The sequence below is a fragment of the Lissotriton vulgaris genome, chromosome 5 (assembly GCF_964263255.1).
Source record: "Lissotriton vulgaris chromosome 5, aLisVul1.2, whole genome shotgun sequence".
Taxonomy (NCBI): Eukaryota; Metazoa; Chordata; class Amphibia; order Caudata; family Salamandridae; genus Lissotriton; species Lissotriton vulgaris.
This window is the reverse complement of record NC_141693.1, coordinates 1,424,228,354-1,424,249,137: the sequence shown is the minus strand read 5'-3', so window position 1 is coordinate 1,424,249,137 and position 20,784 is coordinate 1,424,228,354. Positions and strand designations below refer to the sequence as shown.

The window sequence follows — 20,784 nt, the reverse complement described above, 5'->3', positions numbered from 1 at the left end:
TTATTTTGCGATTGGCTGTTTCTGCCTCTATATTTCACATGGGGTTTCAGCGATCACTAATTCACTACCTAAATCTGGCCGGTAATGGCTTATAAATACAAAATCAATGTTTAAATGAATGATTGAGGCAATACATAACAGTACAAGTTAAAAAAGTTTGCGGACCCAGTTCTCAAGTGAAAAAAAGAATACCAAATATGTTGAGGACAATCAGGCACTTAAGACAAACCGAGGTTGGCATTTATTCCTAGCTAACAATCCCAATTTTGTTTTATAGATGTACTGATATGTTGCCATTTATATAAAGTCCTAAGTCATGGGTCTCGTAGTTTTGATCCCAGTGATTTACACTTGGACATCAACAATATAGTGTCAAAGAAACTGAAATGTTGTAGCATGCCTTCTAGTCTTAATGAATGGAAAATCTCGTCTAATGACAATTAATAAAGAATTTACAAAATTGGTTAGGAAGAGGGGCAGTGCGGGATTATCAATATCTTTTGACCACTTACATGAATGCACCAAAGACTTAGGACCTGACTTTGAGTTTGGCAGACATCTCCATGGTGCAGTACCTTACTTACGCCATGGCAAGGGTACTCAGCTTGCTACATTTAGAGTTGACCACTGGCCCAGTGGACATTGCTGCCAAAGCAGCAGAAACATGTTGACCATTTTTGATATCTAACAGGACTCCGGTTCCTTAACTCAGAACCTTGTGTAGTCCGTTCACTTTGCTTTTAATCCAATGCAGGTTGGCCATTATTAAAGATTTTTGTAAAGGCTACAACCTTTGCATTTTTTAATATACTTGCACCCTCATTTATAGTCACATTCTAATTTGGGCACTGTTACACTCACCACATCCCGCTCCGCTGTAACCAGGCGTTGTATCACGCTGGGGGGACATTCGGTCACCCCAGTGGGGACCCAATGATGAAGCATGTCACCAACTAGTGGTGAGTGAGGGTCCTTCAAAAAAAGAAAGGATTTTCCCCTTTCCTCTTATGATAGTCTTGGGTGATAATTGCACTCCGGAGGTATCCTCTTAAGAGGGGAGTTTGTTGGGTACTCACAGGGAGATAGAAAGAAAATACTTTGTACCTGTGCTTGTGGGTGTAATGACCACATTCACAGTACAGAGCTAAAAAAAAGACTTCACAATTTAATTTTTTAAGCACTATTTATATTTCCACTTAGTCAATCCTTTGTTGTTATTTATAAATTTGATTGGGGTACAGGAGTGTCAACTCATGCCCTCTCTCTCTTGTTGGTATTGACGGTATACTGTTTTGGATCATCAGGCACAACTTCCCCACAGCACTTGCCGTCCTTGGAAGGCAATTGCTATAATGTTGTTGTAGCTGGAGCATGCTACATGAATGTTGGTTTTTATGTGGAGAAATCTCATGCTCCTAAAGGATAAGATTAGGAGCCTTTTGGGAGACAGAAAATTATTTAGTTTCTTGTGTACTTCTTTGAACTCAAAGTTTGGGGTTGTATGATCTGCTAAGACCCCTTGTGAAGCAACAGGGCTGGTTCTTATGAGAACATTTTAAATATATAAAAATGTAAGAGTTGTGGCCATTAAAGATGAATTATCAACTAGTGCACCAAACATGGTAATGCGAGCAATACTGGCCCCCACAAGGCCATGATGAGAGAGAACAAAATAAGAATACACTTGGCTGAAAAAAAGAAATTAAATGAATTAATAATGCTCTATTCTCCATTGGACTATGAGGAGAATCATTTCATCTAAGATGGTGGCTGCATCATCATATTCATGTGGTAGCCACGTTTGCTGAAGAGATTCTTCTCAGAATCACATGAAGTTTGCTAGCGGGCCGTTTTAGTACTCAGCGGGCAAGTATTTTTATCTGCCTCTCACACAGCAATCAGCACCTTTCTTTGTATTGTTCCTTGGCCTAACCCATAAAACTAGACACCTTCTTATGCACTTAAACAATTAAATAAAGGATTTAGCTTGGAACCCTCTCACAAGTAAAGTCACACAAATGTTGAGTAAAATTAGCTGCTGTAAACAGGCAAGGCTACATATATATCTTTCACTAGTACTTTCACCATCAAGGTCTTTACCTCCACAGCAGCTTACTGCCAATAAGGTGCTCTTTCACAACAAATTGGTCTAATGAAATTAACTCCTCTCACTACGCTTAGTCCACAACCACCTTGGCAGTTACATCTCTGGGAAAGGAATCGTCTGTGTACTTTATGCTCATGTGTAGAGGGTTGCGCTGTTGGTTTAAGTTCTCCTGACAAACGCTGAGATGTCCTCTTCTAATAAAGTTGTAGCAAAGAAGGGGTTGTGGATAATGAAGAAGGGCGATTTAAGGCTAGAGGATTGGTCGGGAAGGATGTGGAAACCCAAATTATTTATTCAAATGTAAGCAACAATTTTACCCCTTAAATATACCCAACCATTACTTTCCCTGACATTATACAACAATATAAAACATCCTTGATGAAACGTCCTAATAAATATATTAGAGAGTTAATTATGTGCCACAGAATATGTGACAACTGCATGTCACAGACTTCAATCCTAGTGAGATCACTCATACATTTGAGTGTTGGTTGCATTATTATGTGTGCAACTGGCATGTTGCAGGCTCTTGTGCCAATATATATGCTTGGTGGGTGTAGAAATTCCGCTTTTTCTGCATGGTCACTCCAGATTGTATGCCTTTTTACAGGACTCTGGGCACTTTGCCACTGCTAAACAGTCATGAAGTGATTGTGCTTCCTCTCTAAAGCATGTGCTGTACATTGGAACTCCTTATATGGCCTGTGTAATTCCCATATATGTCCATTGTAAATGGCACATAGAGGGCACCTATGGTTTGGAAAGCTAAATGTCATGTGGGAGCTGCAATGTACCGTTACACCTCTCAAATATATTCACGGCGGTAACACGTGCTAGGGATCAGGCTGCTATCGTATAAAAATAGGGCACACTATCTATTGAGGTTAGTGTGCCCTCATAGTGAAACAAAAGTCAAAGGTAGCCTGGCTAGATTTTTCTTCAATAGGCTTAGATGGGCTATAAACTCTTCATTTTCCACATCCACGCCAGCTAGAAAAATACTTCAAAGTTAGTTCCTGCTTAGTTTTTTAAATCAGACTTAATGGTGAAATCAGATTTTGATAACTTAAGCAGAAAAGTAACTTTGTGGAAATAGGCTTTAGCCTACCTGAGCCAGAACGGGCTCAAAACCACTTCTGTCGCTCATCACACCTTCAGAACTGGAATAAATATACTTGGGAGGGAGAGTTCACGACTGGCTCTGAGGACAACGGTTTGCTCTAGGAGAGACCAATGGGTATTAACTGATTAACACATTGAAGGGATTAGCTATCTGGGAGTTGACAGGAACAGGTGGCAGAACAAAGGGCATCTTTAATCCTACATCTAGTGAGGCAAAAGAAACACCTGCAACATTTGTGACAGAGTGTCTCTTCCATCAAACTCTAACTATGGCCCTGAATCTGAATGTAAAACCCTATTCTGGGACAATCCACTTAGTGTCAATGAACCTCCTTTCCAGTCTGGTTGACCTGAAGTTCCTCCTAGTTCCCAGTCCTCCACGAATTGCTGTTGTTCCATAGTGCTTTATTTTTTCTCGATGCCTTTTGGCTTAAAATTTAAAAGATTTATATCTCTGGTTCCTCTTAACCTAGTTTGATGGTGTTTTTTCTCATTTATTTTTCGATATTTTTGCTAAATTAGTTTAGGAAGGTTATTTTGTTGCATTCTTTAATTTAGAATTGTTGGTACTGCTTGAACTTAGAATGCACATCTCTAGGGATTGCCTGCTGCTTTTGCCATAATTCCTAGGGGTTGGTCAGAGATTTACTCAGAATTGTGTTCTTTTGACCTAACCAGAGAGGGTTTACTGAGGTGGCAGAGATGCTCTCTCCCAAATTATGACCCCATTTCTGCCAGTGGTTTAAAATGCCTATATGACAGCACTATATATAGATACAGTGGCATCATACGATTATTTCATTAGTCAAAATGTTATGAAGTACAAAACTCTTGTGGGCCATATCTGAGCATATAGAGAAGGGTGAAAATAGGGATATTTGACACACACCACATACTGTAACATGTCATCCATTGTGATAGATTATGAGCGTTAATATAGTTTATTGTCAGTGACCTTACCAGGGTCTACCATCTGCCCAGCGTGTGGTGCTTGACCATATGTCACACGCATATGTGAAGCAGAGGTGACTGTTATGTGGTTTCCTGGGGAATGTCATAGGACTTAAAAGGATATGAGAATAAAATATTTTCATTCTAATTGACACATCTTAAAACCAACATACACTAGCTAAGATCACTTGTGAGACTAATGATGGAGTTTATGAAAATATAGGTTTTCTGATGATAATGTAGTACATGGGAGCCATTTCTGTCCAGATATACGTGCCAGGTTGTGCCTGTGGTTGAACAGCCCCATGACGTTGCCTTCCTGCAAGTGCAAGTGCAAGAACCTCTGCTCCAATGGATGGGTCTTCTCTCGCTGTACATGGAAATGAAATGAAGAAATCAACAGATAAATAAAATAAATGGTGATTTTGTATCATTTTTTACATTGCTACTTAATTGCAGAAACAATACAACTATGATTGTAACTTATTCCTGCACAATTTGACGTGCCAGATATAAAACTACATTGACATCACAAGCAGAGATGGGCCACTGTTTGTGAACAAGACATTGGAAGTTAACATTTGCAATACTTAGGATTCTGGGACTTGTAGTGTGATAGACAAAATTAAACACATGTATATATGCACAAGCTTGAAGTGACTTCAATAGTCAAATTTGCTCTTCATATTAAACATTTATAAAATAAATTCAACTCCAACCCCAACAATTACCGCCCTATCTCAAACCAGCCTACTCTGGCCAAACTTCTAGAAAAAAGTGTACACTTACAGCTTCACAGTCACATCTAGCAATTCCAACTCCTTGACCTCTGCCAATTTGGCTTACGATTGGGTCATGGCACCGAAACTGCCATGGTCCACATCATCGTTGACACTCTACGCTCACTCGACTAGAATTAATCATGCCTCCTTATCATATTGGATCTGTCAGCAGCTTTTGACACTATTAACCATGTCGCCCTTCTAAAGCTTCTTGAACACTGGATGGGCTCTCTGACTTTGTGTTGAAATGGTTCTCCTCCTTTCTTCATACCAGTTTTCAAAGCATCCTAATCAACCACACTCTTTTTGACCAGTTTCTACTGCCACTAGTTGTACCCCAAAGCTCTGTTCTCCCTGATTTATATATGGAGCCCCTCACTAAAATCCTTAAACACTCCCACATCTCATACCACATGTATGCTGACGATACCCAACGCTAAATAAATCAACGATATTCTCAACAACACCCTGACTAAAACACAACACTGGCTGTCCCATAACCACCTTAAACTCAGTGCCCTTAAAACTGAATTCCTACTGATTGCACCATTTACAACCACCACCCCCAACATCAAAGACTGTCTTTCCCTTCTCCCTGTCCTGAATTGTACCCCACACATCATTCACTATGTCAAATCCCTAAGTATTACCTTCGTAACTTCGACAAAGACCTTTCCATGCAAAAACACATCATCACCATCACTGGAGAAGCTAACCAGCAGTTCCACATTCTTAGGAAGCTAAAACCTTTCCTCCCTGTAGCTGAGCTCACAACGGCATTTCAAGCCTATGTGCTATCAAAATTAGATTATGGCAGTACTACCCATGTTGGACATCCAACATATATCACGTATACCATTAAAGGCTACACTGAATGCAGCAGCTAGGCTATTCACTGGTTCTAACAGGAGTGACCGCATCACCCCGACCTTCAATCACTAAGATGGCTACCGTTCAAGGCTAGAATTCATATAAAAATTGCTGTACAAACCAAAAAGTGATGCACTACAATATCCCCCTCTAGCCAGACCAAACACTGACCCTATTGGGTGTAAAAGGCCTTCTAGAAGTACTACCTCCTTACTTCTTAAGCCACAAAAATAAAAAAAATAAAAACATACAACAGATCTTTCTCCGGAATTGCACCAAATATATGGAACTCTCTCTCTACTGAGATCAGATGCAACCCATCTTTAGGAAGGAAGTACAAATTTTACTATCCAACAAATTCCTCTCGCACTGAGAGCCTTCATCCATCTCCCCTAATATCTGTTTGTTGCCTTTCATCACATCAGCATATGTTTGGTCCTGGACTCATGCTAGTCTGTATAATCCTATGTTTATAGCTTATATATATTCTCTGTTTCCCTTTTTGCAATAATATCACTGCCTATTCTCTTAATTACTTTGTTATTAATATTCTATTATTTGTATATCATTTATTTTGATTTTCTATGCTTCTAGATTGCATCCACATGTCTTCCTGTTCTATCTGTTATTTCTCTACACTACTGTAAAGCTCTCTGTCACCCAAAAGGGTTTTGTTCGCTCTATATAAAACATAAAAATTAAATAAATAATAAAAATTGTTTAATCATCACATATTACCTGGCTCCACATTAAGGTCATCATTCACAGGTAGCCCATGCAGCAGGTGGGGGTGCATGGTGGAGAGGACGTCCTTCTCAAGTGGTGTGGGATGGAGAAGAGGTCTAGTTTGTCCATCTGGGAGAGGTCCGGCCACTTCTATCCCAGTGAACCTTTCCTTCACCCACATCCTTTCCTCCTGCCACATCTTTTTGATGTCCTTGATGGTCTGGACATCCACCCCCAATGCATTGACTGCATTAGTCAAATGCTGCCATAGGGCTGCCTTTTGTGTTGCACTGCTGAGGAAATTCATTCATTACATTTACCCCCCTGAGTGTGGAGGTTGCGCCCCTAGTGCGGAGTTCCCACACTCAGGGTGTAGATTTCAACCCAAGTGCAGAACCTTTGCCCTAGTGTGGAACCTTTGCCCCGAATGCGGAACCTCCACAGGCATAAAGATACTGTAGAAGTCTCTTTGTGAATTCCGAAAGTAGTAAAGTTAGACTTTTGGTCTAACATTACCCTTGTGAATCAGGCCCAGAAAGAGAGAGAAAGACAAAGAGAAAGAGAGAGAAAGACAGAGGAAAAAGGGTTATAGTTTATGTGATGCACATGCAGCTTTAACCCTCAGATTAGTGGGCAAAGACCATGGCTTTTTCCACTGCCGAGGCAAACAACCCAACCGCCGAATGAACATATTTCCTTGTGTCATGGGACACAACCTCATGAGCAATTCTTTGTGGCTCATGAAAGTAGATGTGTGTGATTTCACCAATATCACAACCCCATTACTTAATCACAACTCCCCTGCAACCTTTCTATTTTTTAAATTTTGTTAATTAATGCTTTTTGACTGTTAGTGTATTGTTTTTAATTAAATGTTATTTTACGTCACATAACACATGTACATTCCTAATATTTTAATTTTATATGTCCATTGTTACACCGAAAAGACTGTATTGTACTTGGTGGGGAGTTAACAAATCAAAATCCAACAAAAAAGTCAAAAATTACAATGTTTTTTATTAGATAATGTATGATATCAAATGAGGGGGGCGTGGCTAGCTGGCCAACATGGCGGACGGAGTTTGCTAGTGCTCCGATGCCGCTGGGGGAGAAACGATCCTGTCGCCCACGCCGAGGGGCCGATTCAGTCTGAGTGCAGCTGTGTCCTACAGATCCTGCACCCCGCCTGCCTCGCTGCAAATCCTGGGGCTCTGGCGGCTGGTGCCTCGGAGTTACGCCGTGGTCGGGGGTGAGGCCTGGTGTCACGCTGCGGACCGGGGGACTCGAGTAGCAGCGGTGCCCGGAGGACGAGGGCTGGAAGGTGGCGGCGCGCCGGGGGCCCCGTGACCGGAAGTGCACCCCTGGATCGGGAACCCCGACCCCGCGACAGCCGAGAAAGGCAGGCGACACCCTGCGACCCCGGGTGCCGGGGGAAAGGACGGAGACTGCGGACGGCCTTGAGCGGCGGACTGAGGCGCCGGAGTGCTGTGACCCGTGTGTTCCCGCCGGCTGAGCTACCCCCTGCCCGCGAGGGCCGAAGGTGAGAGGTCCGGGGAGGTGCGGAGGGGCCAGGTGTGGCGCTGCTGCCCCACATCCAGCTGAGGGCGGACTACATTCGGCAGGGACCCCTGGACTGAGGAACGGGTCCGGCCGGGACGCCCTGATAGCCCGGCTGCAGCGAGGTGGTGTCTGGGCCTCCCCCTGGGGCGAGCTGGAGACTGGGACGCCTGGAGGGGAGCTGATCCTACCCCCGGAGCGACATAACTACTCCATTGCCGGCTGGGCCCCAATCACGAGGCACCGGACCGGTGTGGCTGATCCGGACGGGGTGGCACCCACTAGATCCTGCTGCTGTTCTTGGGCCCTTGCTGTGAGCTGGCAGGAGAGAGAAGGAGATAGCGCCTCAGGGTGAGCGGCGCTGCGGTGGGCCCCGACGCCCCTATTAGCTGAGCCCCCCCCCCCCCCCCCCTTAACAGGGCCAAGGCGGCCTTCGCCGGCTACCCCAGGTAGTGGATGCTGGGGGCGACCTGCAGGGGGGCAACAGACGAACCTCGGACGGCTGGAGATCGCCTGCGGACGCGACCCTACCGCCGTCTGGACACCGGGCGCTTAACATGGGGCGCAAAGGCTTGAAGAACGCGGAGGGCAAGGAGGGGCCAGGCGTGGGCCCTGCTCCAGGTGTGAACCCCGGGGGCTCTGCGCCACTGACGCTGGCTTCCACCCTTTCAGAGAGTCAGCAAGGTGATAAGCTGGACCTTATACTTAAAGAGATCAGGGACTCCAGAGCTGTGATGGAGACGCAGGTGGGTACCCTCACCACTAATCTCTCCTTGCTTAAGGCGGACCATGAGAAATTAGCGGACAAAGTGGAGGATCATGGTCTGTCGCTGGCTGAAATTGCCCCGGCGGTGGCGGAGCACACGGACTCTATCCAGCTGATTCAGCGTCAAGTCAAGACCCTGATGGACCGCGTGGAGGATGCGGAAGGGCGTAATCGACGCAATAACATCCGCGTTATTGGCCTGCCGGAACGAAGCGAGGGATCCCGTCCGGCGGAGTTCATGGAACAATGGTTCCAAGATAACGTCGCCCCTGAAGGCCTTTCACCGTTCTTTTGTGTCGAGAGAGCCCATAGGATCCCAACAGGACAACCTAAACCGGGCCAACCGCCAAGACCGCTCATTGTCCGGATCCTGAATTACCGGGACAGAGACATGCTGTTGAACCAGGCCAGAATAAAATCGGTCATACCGTGGGAGAATAAAAGAATATCATTATACCCAGACTACACCACTCAAGTGCAAAAACAACGGTCATCATACTATGAGGTGAAACAGAAACTCCAAAAGGCGAAGTTACGGTATGCCTTACTGTTCCCTGCGCGCCTGAAGGTGATCCATGACAAGAAAACTCACTTTTTCGAAAGTCCCACAGATGTGGAAGAGTGGATGGAGGTGATGGACATTGAGGAACGGCTGGACCCAACACAGGATTCTACGGATGCTGAGTCCAAAGTTGGCCAGAATCAGGAAGACAACGGGGACGGCGCCCGACGCACTCACCCAAGACAGCGTAAACCGACTGCCCATCAGCAAAAGCAGGGACAGATGGAGGCAGTGGCAGCGGTGGGCACCTTCAGGGAGGACCGGGAGACAATTCATACGGATACCGAAGATAGCACAGTCCACTCGGACTCGGACAATAGTATGGTCCTGTTCCCGACGGTGACACCTGGAACCGCGGACGATCTCATGGACAATGCCCAAGAGTAATATCTCCTGTGGACTGGACCTAAAAAGCTTGAGTACACCACAATATCCTTTTATGTGCAGATTGGGGGGGGCGGTGGGGGGAGGGGGAGAGAGATGGACTGTGTTTGCTCTGGCAATATGGGTGGCCCTTCTCTGATGGCGGACACTACGTGCCCCACCCTTGGGTGGGGTGGGAGCCTCGGGTGTGAAGACTGCGAGATATGAACCCTGTATCTCCTATGATCCTGTGGCGCTTGGCAGCTGTTCACTGGCTGCACCAGTATGGGGCCACCCCTGTATTTTCCCCCCCCCCCCCCTGCCCCCTTCCTCTTCCCCCCCCCCTACCACGAGATGTGGCTACACTTGTCGAATAATGCTGATGGAACTCTCCCAGCGGCGCCGTTGAGCCGGCGGCTTGATCGGACATGGCACTAAGGACACGGCCAGAGCTTGACCGACCCCCCACTAGCGTATGCAACGTTATCTGTTTTATTATGTTATACAGTTTATTGTTCGGCACAGCGGAGTTCAGAGGCTGCGCCTCCACAGTTGGGGTTTGGGATAGGGTGGGTACTGTCTCCTGGTTGACACGGGCGAGTCACTCACTGGGACATATGGGAACACTCATTGCGACACCTACACGGGGTTATGGCTGACGTACAGGGTAGGTATAGGCTGGTCACCTGGAATGTGAGAGGGCTGGGGGCAGTGCAGAAGAGACACAGGGTGCATGCTTTCCTGCTGCGACAAAAGGCACATATAGTGTTCTTGCAGGAGTCACACTTGACACACTCCGAAGCACTCCTGCTGCGGAAGAAATGGAGAGGCACTGTATTCTCTACCACGTACTCTGCATTCTCCAGAGGGGCCACGATATGGGTACGTCATGGTACTCCTTTTGTGGAACTGGAGAGGCGGACTGACGACCAAGGACGCTACGTACTAGTGAGAGGTACCCTAGACGGGGAAGTGGTAGTGCTGGGCAGCATCTACGCCCCGAATTTCGACCAAGATAAGTTTTTAGCTAAGATGGGCCGGGCTCTGGCGGACTGGGCGGACGTCCCCTGGATCCTGGGAGGTGACTGGAACATGGTCTTAGACGTGACCCTTGATAGGTCACACCCCCCCCTTCAGGCAGCGGGAACACATAAACTATCTGAATTGTTTGGAACATGGCTTCGGGGCTGGGGATTGGTTGACACCTGGCGCACATTGCACCCGACACATAAAGAATATTCATACTACTCCCCTGTACACCACCTGCACACCAGACTGGACAGATTTGTATGCTCCAGCTCCCTCGCGGCCAGATGCGACGCAGCAGACTATCTGGCTAAAACGTTCTCGGACCACCGGCCGTTGACACTCGACCTACACTGGGGTAGAATACCCTCGCCTGTCCCTACCTGGAGGCTTAACCCTGCGTTGCTTGCGGATGGCCCGTTTCACTCATATATAGCTGAGGCCTTAACTGGCTACTTCGATACAAACTGGGACTCTGCGTCCTCGAACTTAGTGGTGTGGGACGCAATGAAAACCGTAATTCGGGGGGCTGCTATAGGCCGCCTGGTGGGAGCCAGACAGGAGATTCATAGTAAACTGTGCGAGGTAGAGACGCGGTTAAGTGACCTGGAAAACGCGGTGGGGCAGGACCCTGACCGCCGACCGGATCTGCAGCAGTGTAATATCGAACATGCTGAACTACTGGAGACCCTGAGGGTGATGGACTACGGAGCCTATTTGAAACGGCAACAGTCAGAGGCAGATAGGTCCGGTGCTCTGCTCGCCCGGCTGGTCCGGGATGCCCCTGAGAGCCCTACAATAACGTCTATCCGGAACGCGGCAGGTGATCTGATACACACTCAAATGGGTATTAATACTGTGTTTAAGACACACCTGGAGACCCTCTATGCTCCCCCCTCTGTCGAGGACAGGGACGAAATGACGGAATTCCTGGATGACTTGACGCTCCCAGTGCTGGCCCCGGGAGTCCAGGCGGCTCTAGCCGGGCCTATAACACAGCAGGAAATAAAGGTAGCGATCCACTCACTTAACCGGGGTAAAACCCCGGGTATGGATGGCCTACCAGGGGAATTTTATCAATCATATACTGATGTGTTGGCCCCTGTTCTGGAGAAAATATACCTCACTGCGTACGAGGCTGGCCATCTCCCGGCTACCACCATGCAGGCCTTGGTGATTTCGATCCCGAAACCCGGTAGGGACCCTCAGGATGTAGGTAACTACAGGCCCCTCTCTATGCTCTCCACGGAGTATAAGATTCTCAGTAAAGCTATTGCCTTGAGGATCCAACATCACCTCCCTGGCCTGATCCATACCGATCAATGCGGCTTCCTCCCGGAGAGGAGTACCTCCCAAAACTCGAGGCGACTCCACGCCCTCATGACAACTACACCCCACAATCTGCCACACGCGGGCTGCATAGCCCTAGACCTCCGTCAGGCGTTTGACTCTTTGACGTGGAATTTCATGTTCGAAGTCTTACACCGCTTTGGTTTCCCGGAAGCCCTGATCAAATGGATCCGTTTATTATATACGGGTCCGACGGCCAGGGCGCGCACAGGAAGGCACACTTCGGACAGTTATGGAGTCCACAGGGGCACCCGTCAGGGCTGCCCATTGTCGCCACTACTGTTTGTGTTGACGCTGGAGCCCCTGGCTATTGCGCTTCGCAACAGAGCTGCGGAGGACGGCATACCGGTGGGGGGCACCGACCACATGACTTCAATATATGCCGACGACATCCTGGTGTTCCTCCGAAACCTGCGGGGAGACCACTCGTCTCTGGCGGATATCTTCAGGCGATTTGAGGACATATCTGGGCTGGCTATAAATCCAGGGAAATCCCTGGGCTTCTTCTTTCGAGATGGCCAACGACCTCCCCTCATACAGTTCGGGGCCTACGACATACAAGTGGCACCGACCACGTTCAAGTATCTTGGAATACAGGTCTACCGGGACCCGGAGGCCCAGATTGACGGTAATATCCGTAAGGCCATTACTGGCATACGAGGTAGCGTGGGATTCTGGACATCCTTGCCCCTATCGGTAATGGGACGAGTGGCGGTCTCGAAGATGGTCCTCCTTCCCCGCATTCTGTATTATTTTGTGAACCTACCGGTTCTGCTGCCGCGTCAGATATTTACCTCACTGGATACATTATTGATCACCCTTATCTGGGGCTCGGGGAGGAGGCGGATCAGCCTTAAAAAACTGCAACTACATACTAGGCAGGGCGGACTGGGAGTGCCGGACCTGCGCAGTTACTACTACGCCAGCCAACTCCAATGGCTGACCCGATGGGTGGGGGGCAGGGACTTGCATGAGATCGCTTACACGGAGGACAAACTGGCGCGGGGAGACCTGCACTCCCTCCTCTTGCCCAATGCTAGAATTCCTGGGGACTGCCACCCCCTCCTGCACGTGGCCTTGACCTGCTGGAAGAAAGCGCTGTCGTACTCGAATGGGACCCCCCCATATGCAGACAACATACCACTACTGGGACTCCCGACACCGCAGGGGACCTTAACACGGCGCAGATTGCGACCCTGGGCGGAGACAGGAGTGGACAGGGTGGGAGACCTGTTCGGCGATGACACCTTGCTGGAACATGACTCATTTGTGCAGGCCACGGGAGCACCTTCACGCTTCTACCTACTGCACGCCTCGGTGACGCACTATGTCAGACGGGCTTGGGCCCCGCAAAGGACGAAACCGGAACAGCATGAATTAGTACATCTCTTACACTACATGGGAGCGGGGAGACACCTAGTGAAATGGCTATACACTGGCATCAGGGAACATGTACCTTCACCGATTGCTACACTTAGGGAGTCCTGGACTGCAGACTCAGGGGAAGACATTACAGACGGGGAGTGGAAAATTATTTTAGGCCATCATAGACGGGTGTCTAGGAATGTTAAGTTTCAGTTCATACAGGCCATGGTTCTCCACAGAGCTTACCTTACTCCCCAGAGGCTGCATCGGATGTTCCCTGCCACCGCACATTGCTGCCCGAGATGTTACCAGGATGAGGCACATATTCTCCACATGCTGTGGACATGCCCGAAGTTACACTCTTACTGGGGAACGATCAAACATACACTACACTCCATAACAACACTCCGAATCCCTGAGGGAGCGTTACCATGCCTGTTGGGGAATAGAAAGCGGCCCAAGACATGCAAGGCACAGCTGAGGTTTACGGACCTGGCACTGGTGCTGGCGATCAGGGTGCTCACCATGAGATGGAAGTCACCCAGGGCCCCGCAGATAGAAACGTGGCGCAGCGACTTGCTGAAGTGGGGCAAGGCAGAATCCGCGGCGCTGCGAGACGAGGAGAGCAAGGGCCTGCGCAAATATCCTATAGCTCAGGATTGGGACTTAATGATGGTAGACCTGGAGGAGATAGACCTGGACTGCTCGGGAGGCCCGGTGGGATGAACTCGCAAAGATGGCGGGAGGGGGACGAGGCCTACAGGGCACCAATGTGACTCACATCGGCTAGACCAGACCTACGGCTTTTACCACTTCAGACACACATAGTGCCACCTTGACCCGGGATGTGGAGTGTACGAGTGAGGACGACCAGGAGACAGGGGGTGGGCGGGCGGTTGGGGAGGAGGGGACAGTTGGGGTATGCTACTTACGACGGACACAATCCTGGAGGGTACGGAGTACATATGGGAACCATCCTGGGGATGCTCTGATAAGCAATTTGAAACTGAAATGCACTGATCCCGCAAGCTTCTGGGTTTGAAAATGGAAAAGACTGATGTATGTTACGATAAGAAAATGTACAGAAATGTAAGACATCCTGTAACAGTCACGAATAAAGAGTTTAAAAAAAAAAAAATGTATGATATCAAATGACATAATCAATGCATAGCAAACAACGCTAAATGGCAAACATATTGAAAATGACAAGGCTTACTTTACTGTAAGAGTTACAATCCATCTTCTCTATTCAATGACAGGCCTAAGTGTCCTTTAGTACAGGTTGACAACCATTTTAGTTTTGTATAAACTTCCTGATTAGTGTTACCATTAGGGTTAATTAAGGTATTACAATGACCACCCCCGTCCTTTAGCTAAAATGAAACACAGACGTTTTCCTCAGAGAGCTATAAGGCTGAAAAGGCTTCTTTTTTTTTTTTTTGAAAACCTTTATTAGTCTTGCAATCAATTACAGGTACGGGCCTACAACCTTCTCGGCCGGCCGGGAAGCAGAATAAAAGTATAACAATCAATGCGGAGAGTCAGAACAGTTCAAAAGCCAGGGCGATACGTAGACCAGGAGACAACTCGTGGACAAACGATCAGGTCCGAAGTCAGGAGTACAGAGGTTAATTTTTAAATTTATAAGAACTGAAAAAGTGCCATACAATCATATGTGGTCCTGCAACACAGCACGCAATCAGGATATCAACAATTAGTATAAACCCAAACGAAGTAGTGGGGTAAGGCACACAAATCAGGAGATACATAGGCACAAATCTGATGGATAGCAAACCCTAACCCCACCTCTCAGAACAATACCCAGTACAGGAACCATGAATGAAGACAACACTATAGAAAAAGGAAAAGACTAAAAGGCCATGGAAACAAAGAACAAGCGAAACCCCGCCCCCCTACCCCCACCCTGCACACCCGCGGAAGGCCAAGGCCTACCCCCCAGCCGCGTGCCTGTCGCCCTAATGGAACCCGAAATTTAGAAGAAAAGAGAAAAGACCAGAAACATATGTGGAGGAGGGCCCTCAAAGTCGCCGCCCGGCCCCGCCCATCACCCCTGCACTTGGGGAAGATTCAGAAGCAGAATAGAGTATATGGAGAACATCAAGTACCAATTACATCAGTAATACAATCCCAATGTAACACATCCAAAGCACCGTCAGTTAACGTAAGGGCCACCGAAACCTCAAATGCATCAACCCTGGCCTGTTCTAGCAACAGAACCACCAAATGTCCCCTTGACAATCGATATACAGTACTTTTCGAAGGATCTGGAGGATCCGAGCCAATCAGGCCCGAACAACACCAAGAAAAAGTTCAGCAGTTCGAGTCCATCAGGACAAGCGTAGCTGAAATCCAAGGGCATTGGTATCAAGCCCACGAGTGTCCCAAAGTTCAAGCACAGTAACACCATCCATGAAGGGGAAATCTCACAGTCCGGCAAGTGCCACAGTGTTGTCGGGATGGCCCGAGAAGAAGAACAGCATTGCGTCTCTAGATTCAGGCAAAACACGCGACCCAAAGAGTCACTCATGCACACAGCCGCACTGCCCAGGGAGGACGAAGGAATCAGGGCCCTCGGCAGTTCCCAAGACACAGGCATAGCCAAAGTCCTCCTCAAGGAAGTAGATACGGGCACGCCGGCACTCATTTGGAATGGGACCACGTCCCCACAGGGCGGTGAAAGAGCAATGGCGGCCATTCTTCGATCCAGTTCACAAGCATTGCAAATTAGGGTCTCGCGTAGATCGTTAGGGCGGCCAAGACATCTTTGGGTGTGGGCTCCATAGTGCGCTGCCAGCACCCCAGCTCCGCGCCTAGGCAGCCGTCCGACCGGGACAGGATCCGTAAGGGAGGGTGTCAGCCGCCATCTTTGTCAGTTCGGCCCCGTCCCTCCACACCTCACTGTAGGGATCGGCCTCGGCACAGGGCGCCACCAAACGTACGCCCGGAGCACAAAGTGGTGAGGTGGGTTCCCCAGGGAGAGCCACCAAAAGGCTAAACAAAAGACCCTACCACTCCCTGGGGGCCGCCCGCCTGTCTCGGGGGCGATCCTTGGTTATGTCCAGGCGCGGAGTCCAAAGAGGGGGGCCAAGAGCCACACACCCCCCTCGACTCCAGTATGCCTCGCAGGCCCCCAAGGCTCTTCAAGAAGGGACCGGGCCGATACTGCCGTCAGCGGCACTTCAAGACAACGGCACCCTCCAACCGACTCCCCATCACCAGAGGCAGCCGCTGTTGTTGCACTGAAAAGGCTTCTTGGATGAAAAATCTGGGACTGAGAACTGTGCTGCAGCCATGACTGGAGAAAGTGGTTGAGCCCACCTTCCTCTACGGATTGCTGTATTGGAACTGGTACCAACACCAGTAGTTTCTGGGATCAAAATACATGTTCAAGCATCTTCAAAATTTGGACATTGGCCCTGATTATGACATGGGTGTGAGGTTTTACCACACTCATTAAAACTCAACACTGTGAAGTGCCTATTTGTTGGGTGCAGTAAACATCTCCAATTTCTAGGTTTGATTGTGGTTATTGAGGAATTACATGTAGAATGTGGGGTATCCTGAATCATATTCTACAAGTGTTAGAATTTAAAGTATACTTTCACCCAGTATATTTTGGCACGTTTGACGTGCCAAAATTCACAGCATGAAAATGGTTGAGATGATGGAACTCTAAATTAATATCCAGGCACAAACGGGGGGTTGTATATAAATTGAAAATCAATGATCCACTAATAATCAGTGTCTCAGTCATTTGTTGACCTCTGGTGGACAGGATAAGGTGCTAGTTTTCTCCGAAAGAAAATGTTACATTGGCAACCAAGATTGGCTGTTTTGTACTGCTGGAATCATTATGGTAGAAAGTTTGAGGCTTCTACAGGACCACTGACATTGAATATTTGCCCTGGTGGACCCCTTATTATGTACAGCATCCTGTCTTACACCCAGAATAATTTGTGAGCTTCATTTCCACTGGTAAAATTCAAGAAAGAAAAATTGTTTCATAGTGATGCTGTTTAGGATGTGTTTTTAGCAACTACATTTTTAGAAGTTTATCTTGCTCGCAACGGTGGGCTTCTTTAGAAATGTAGAGATCACTGATTAGCGAAGGATGTGATCTCTACATATTGTGGTCCTCTGTCTTTCAGAAAGAGGTAAAACCACCATGCTATAAATCAGGCTCTAAATTTCTGGGTTTCTTTTTTTAAGTTTTAAAGTGTTTAGGTGACATTGTAACATTGTAGCTGTCTGCAAGTTCAGTGTTTCGTTATCTAGTTATATATTCCTATCTCTTTCACAAAAAATAATAAAATGCACAGCACAACTACAAGGTTTTTATATATAAAATAAATCACTTATGAAAGCATGTTGGCACATTCATCAACAAAAAAACCCCAAAAATAAGCACTGTACACTCAATGCTTTAATTAAAACAATTAAGAGGGTTGAGGCATAAGATCAAGGCTGCTTATGTGTTCATAAGATTAAGCCTTGTGCCATTACATAAAAACTCCATATGACAAGAATTCAAGTCAAACCATAAAAGTTTATTCAAAACTAAAATCACTACAGATGGCAAAAAGTTGTCAGTTAAATCATGGTGAATCAGCAATCATAATGAATTAAAATCAAATAATGCAAGATAATTACCATAAGGTCAATTTCTAAGGTAAGTACCAGCCAGAACATAGGTATCATTAAGTAAGAGGTACAACACAGAGTCTATCTCTAAAGTTTATCTCTAGAGAGTGACCAAGATAGTTTAAGTATTAATCCATAGAGAGACTGACAGAGTTTGCCTGCTAAGCAAGTGCAAAATGTTCTAAGTATAAATGAAATGGCAGACTAGCTTTATGTCCGCTCAGTAGGCAGGAAAACGTCTGGCACGTATCCCAAGAAATATTATATTTACTGGTTTTTGGCAGAAAAGCCACACACTCAGTATGGTGAGCATACCAGTGCAGGATTAACCAAGATACATTAATTTAAATCAATCACTTTTCACATACACAAACTACATCAAATAAGATACAGTTAGTAAACACATACTTTGCTGCATATTAATAAAGAGATGTGTGCTTGTGCTATTTTCAAGGGCCCTGAAAATAGCAATGTACAGAAACATCTTGGACGTACATTCATTGTGTGGAAGGCTCAAAATACAATTTACTAATACATTAAACAACGCCATGAACAAGGCTTCTGCTGTTTTCCTGAAATGGAAAAGCACACAGAGAAACACATGCATTTGGATAGTATTGATGGTAATGGAAGATGTTTGAGGGCTCAATCAGGCTAACGTAAACAGATCTAAATCAAGCATTATCATTATTGTTTTGTTTATCAAAAATGCTCTCACAACTTCAAGACAAGAACTATTGGCTTTGCCAATGCTTGTTATCTCCTGCTATTGTGACTGTTGTAATCTATTTGTATTTTGTTCTTTTATATTATATTAGATTAGAATTATTAAGTAATGAAGTATTAAATATGGGATGAGGTGGTTAATATTAATTACTACTAATAGATGAAGAAAGGGGTGCATTACCAACTATCACAACAGTAAGGAGAATAAGCGCTTCTGGATGCAGGAAAGCAGACAAATGAATGGTACTATTTGTATTTTTTTATATTTATATCTGTGTAACTTTCAAGGGGTATATTTTGTGCCTCTGTACCTAGAAACTTCATACAACATGTGCTGGTATATGAATTGCTCCAACTTGAGTGGTTAGAACCCCAATTTATCAGGAGCTAGACAGCCCAAGAATTAGGTACAGTGAAGGGTTGCTCATGAAAAATAGGAGGAACTCTTTTCTAGAGGCACTTAATATAAATTAAAGAGTAAAGTCCCAGGGCCAAATTCACAAACCTTATTTTAGTGAACATTCTTCTGAAAATTCAGTGGTTAATACCTAAGTCAAGATTTAAACACCACTTCAGTAGTAGTGTTATGAATCTAGCTCACCGTTTTTAACTACAAAAAAGTTACGTGTTTAGCAGTGGCTATTCTCATTAGTTCACAACTTCAGAGTGGGTTGTTTTATGCCTGGATGGAGATGCCTTGGCAAGGCTCCAGCTGGTTTTGTGTATGAGTGGAAAGCATAGTAGACTCAGAACCACCTTTTAGGCAGGCTGCAAGTTACACAGGAAGAGATTTACGAACGCAGTTATGTGAATTATTATGCAACTGTCGAGAAAGAGAATAAACAGCCTCTCCCAGACCTTAGACCCCTTGAACCCCTACATAAACATGGGCATAGAACTGATTACCCAGGGTACGCTGTGAATTCTGAGTTTCTTCTGTATTTGCAATGATAGAATCAATGGACCCTCCAAATTGGAGCTAAGTGATGGGAGCTAGTGAGCCCATTATTCTGATGAGGTAGATTTCTGATAAATGTGCCCCCTCTTTTTTTTTTTTTAATTTTTTTATTAGCAACACAAGAATCAACAGTATACAAAAATGAGTCAAATTAAAAGAAATAATCTAGACGTCTACAAGGTTAACGTTAGGTTGGCATTAGATCATTTGACAAATTTCTTGTTAGATCCAAACAAAATATATACATGTATCTTGACACATATAAAACAGAAGACAGTAATGATCTAGATTAAACATGATGTTTTAAACTAAAATATGAGAGACCTCCAGATCTTATTGAATTTAGTTAGAGATTTAGTACCCCTAAGCCTAGCCAGTGCTAATTCCATACTATGAATTTCATTAAGGAGAGACCACCATTCCATTATATGTGGGGGTTTAGGGGAGATCCAAGCGCGAGCAATGATAAGTTTAGCACAAGTTACCATAATAGTAAATAAGGATTTGTGTTGGATATTCCTACCATTAGTGCCTAACATAACTAACGCAGATCTAAGGGGGGTATATTCCCTAATTTCAGTGTTATTATAGTCTGAAAGGATGTCCAAAATTCTGAAAGTTTAAGGCAGGTGTAAAATATGTGCAGCAAATCTGCAACCAACGCACATTTGGGGCACTTAGTTCATTCACTATATATGCTATTCGAGGGCCATTTGGTTATTCTTTCTGGGGTATGGTAAAGCATACAGGTTATTTTAAATTGCAGCAATCTTAAACTTGACGATGAGACCAAATTATTAATAGTATGTAGAGATGAACTTATTACAGCCGGAGTTTCATTTTTCGAGAAAAAAAGTTGAATAGCTGCAGATACTTGAACTTCGTAGAGTC

At 46.1% G+C, this 20,784-nt stretch overlaps 1 protein-coding gene across 1 annotated transcript in view; it reads right to left on the bottom strand.

Annotated features, from left to right (window-relative positions):
- IRF6 (interferon regulatory factor 6) overlaps positions 1-6,865 on the bottom strand; it is a 119,593-nt gene extending 112,728 nt beyond the window's left edge. The window contains exon 1 of the mRNA XM_086919685.1: positions 6,571-6,865. Coding sequence (XP_086775811.1) covers positions 6,571-6,865 — 295 coding nt within the window. The remainder of the gene's footprint in view (positions 1-6,570) is intronic.
- Between the last annotated feature and the right edge of the window lie 13,919 nt (positions 6,866-20,784).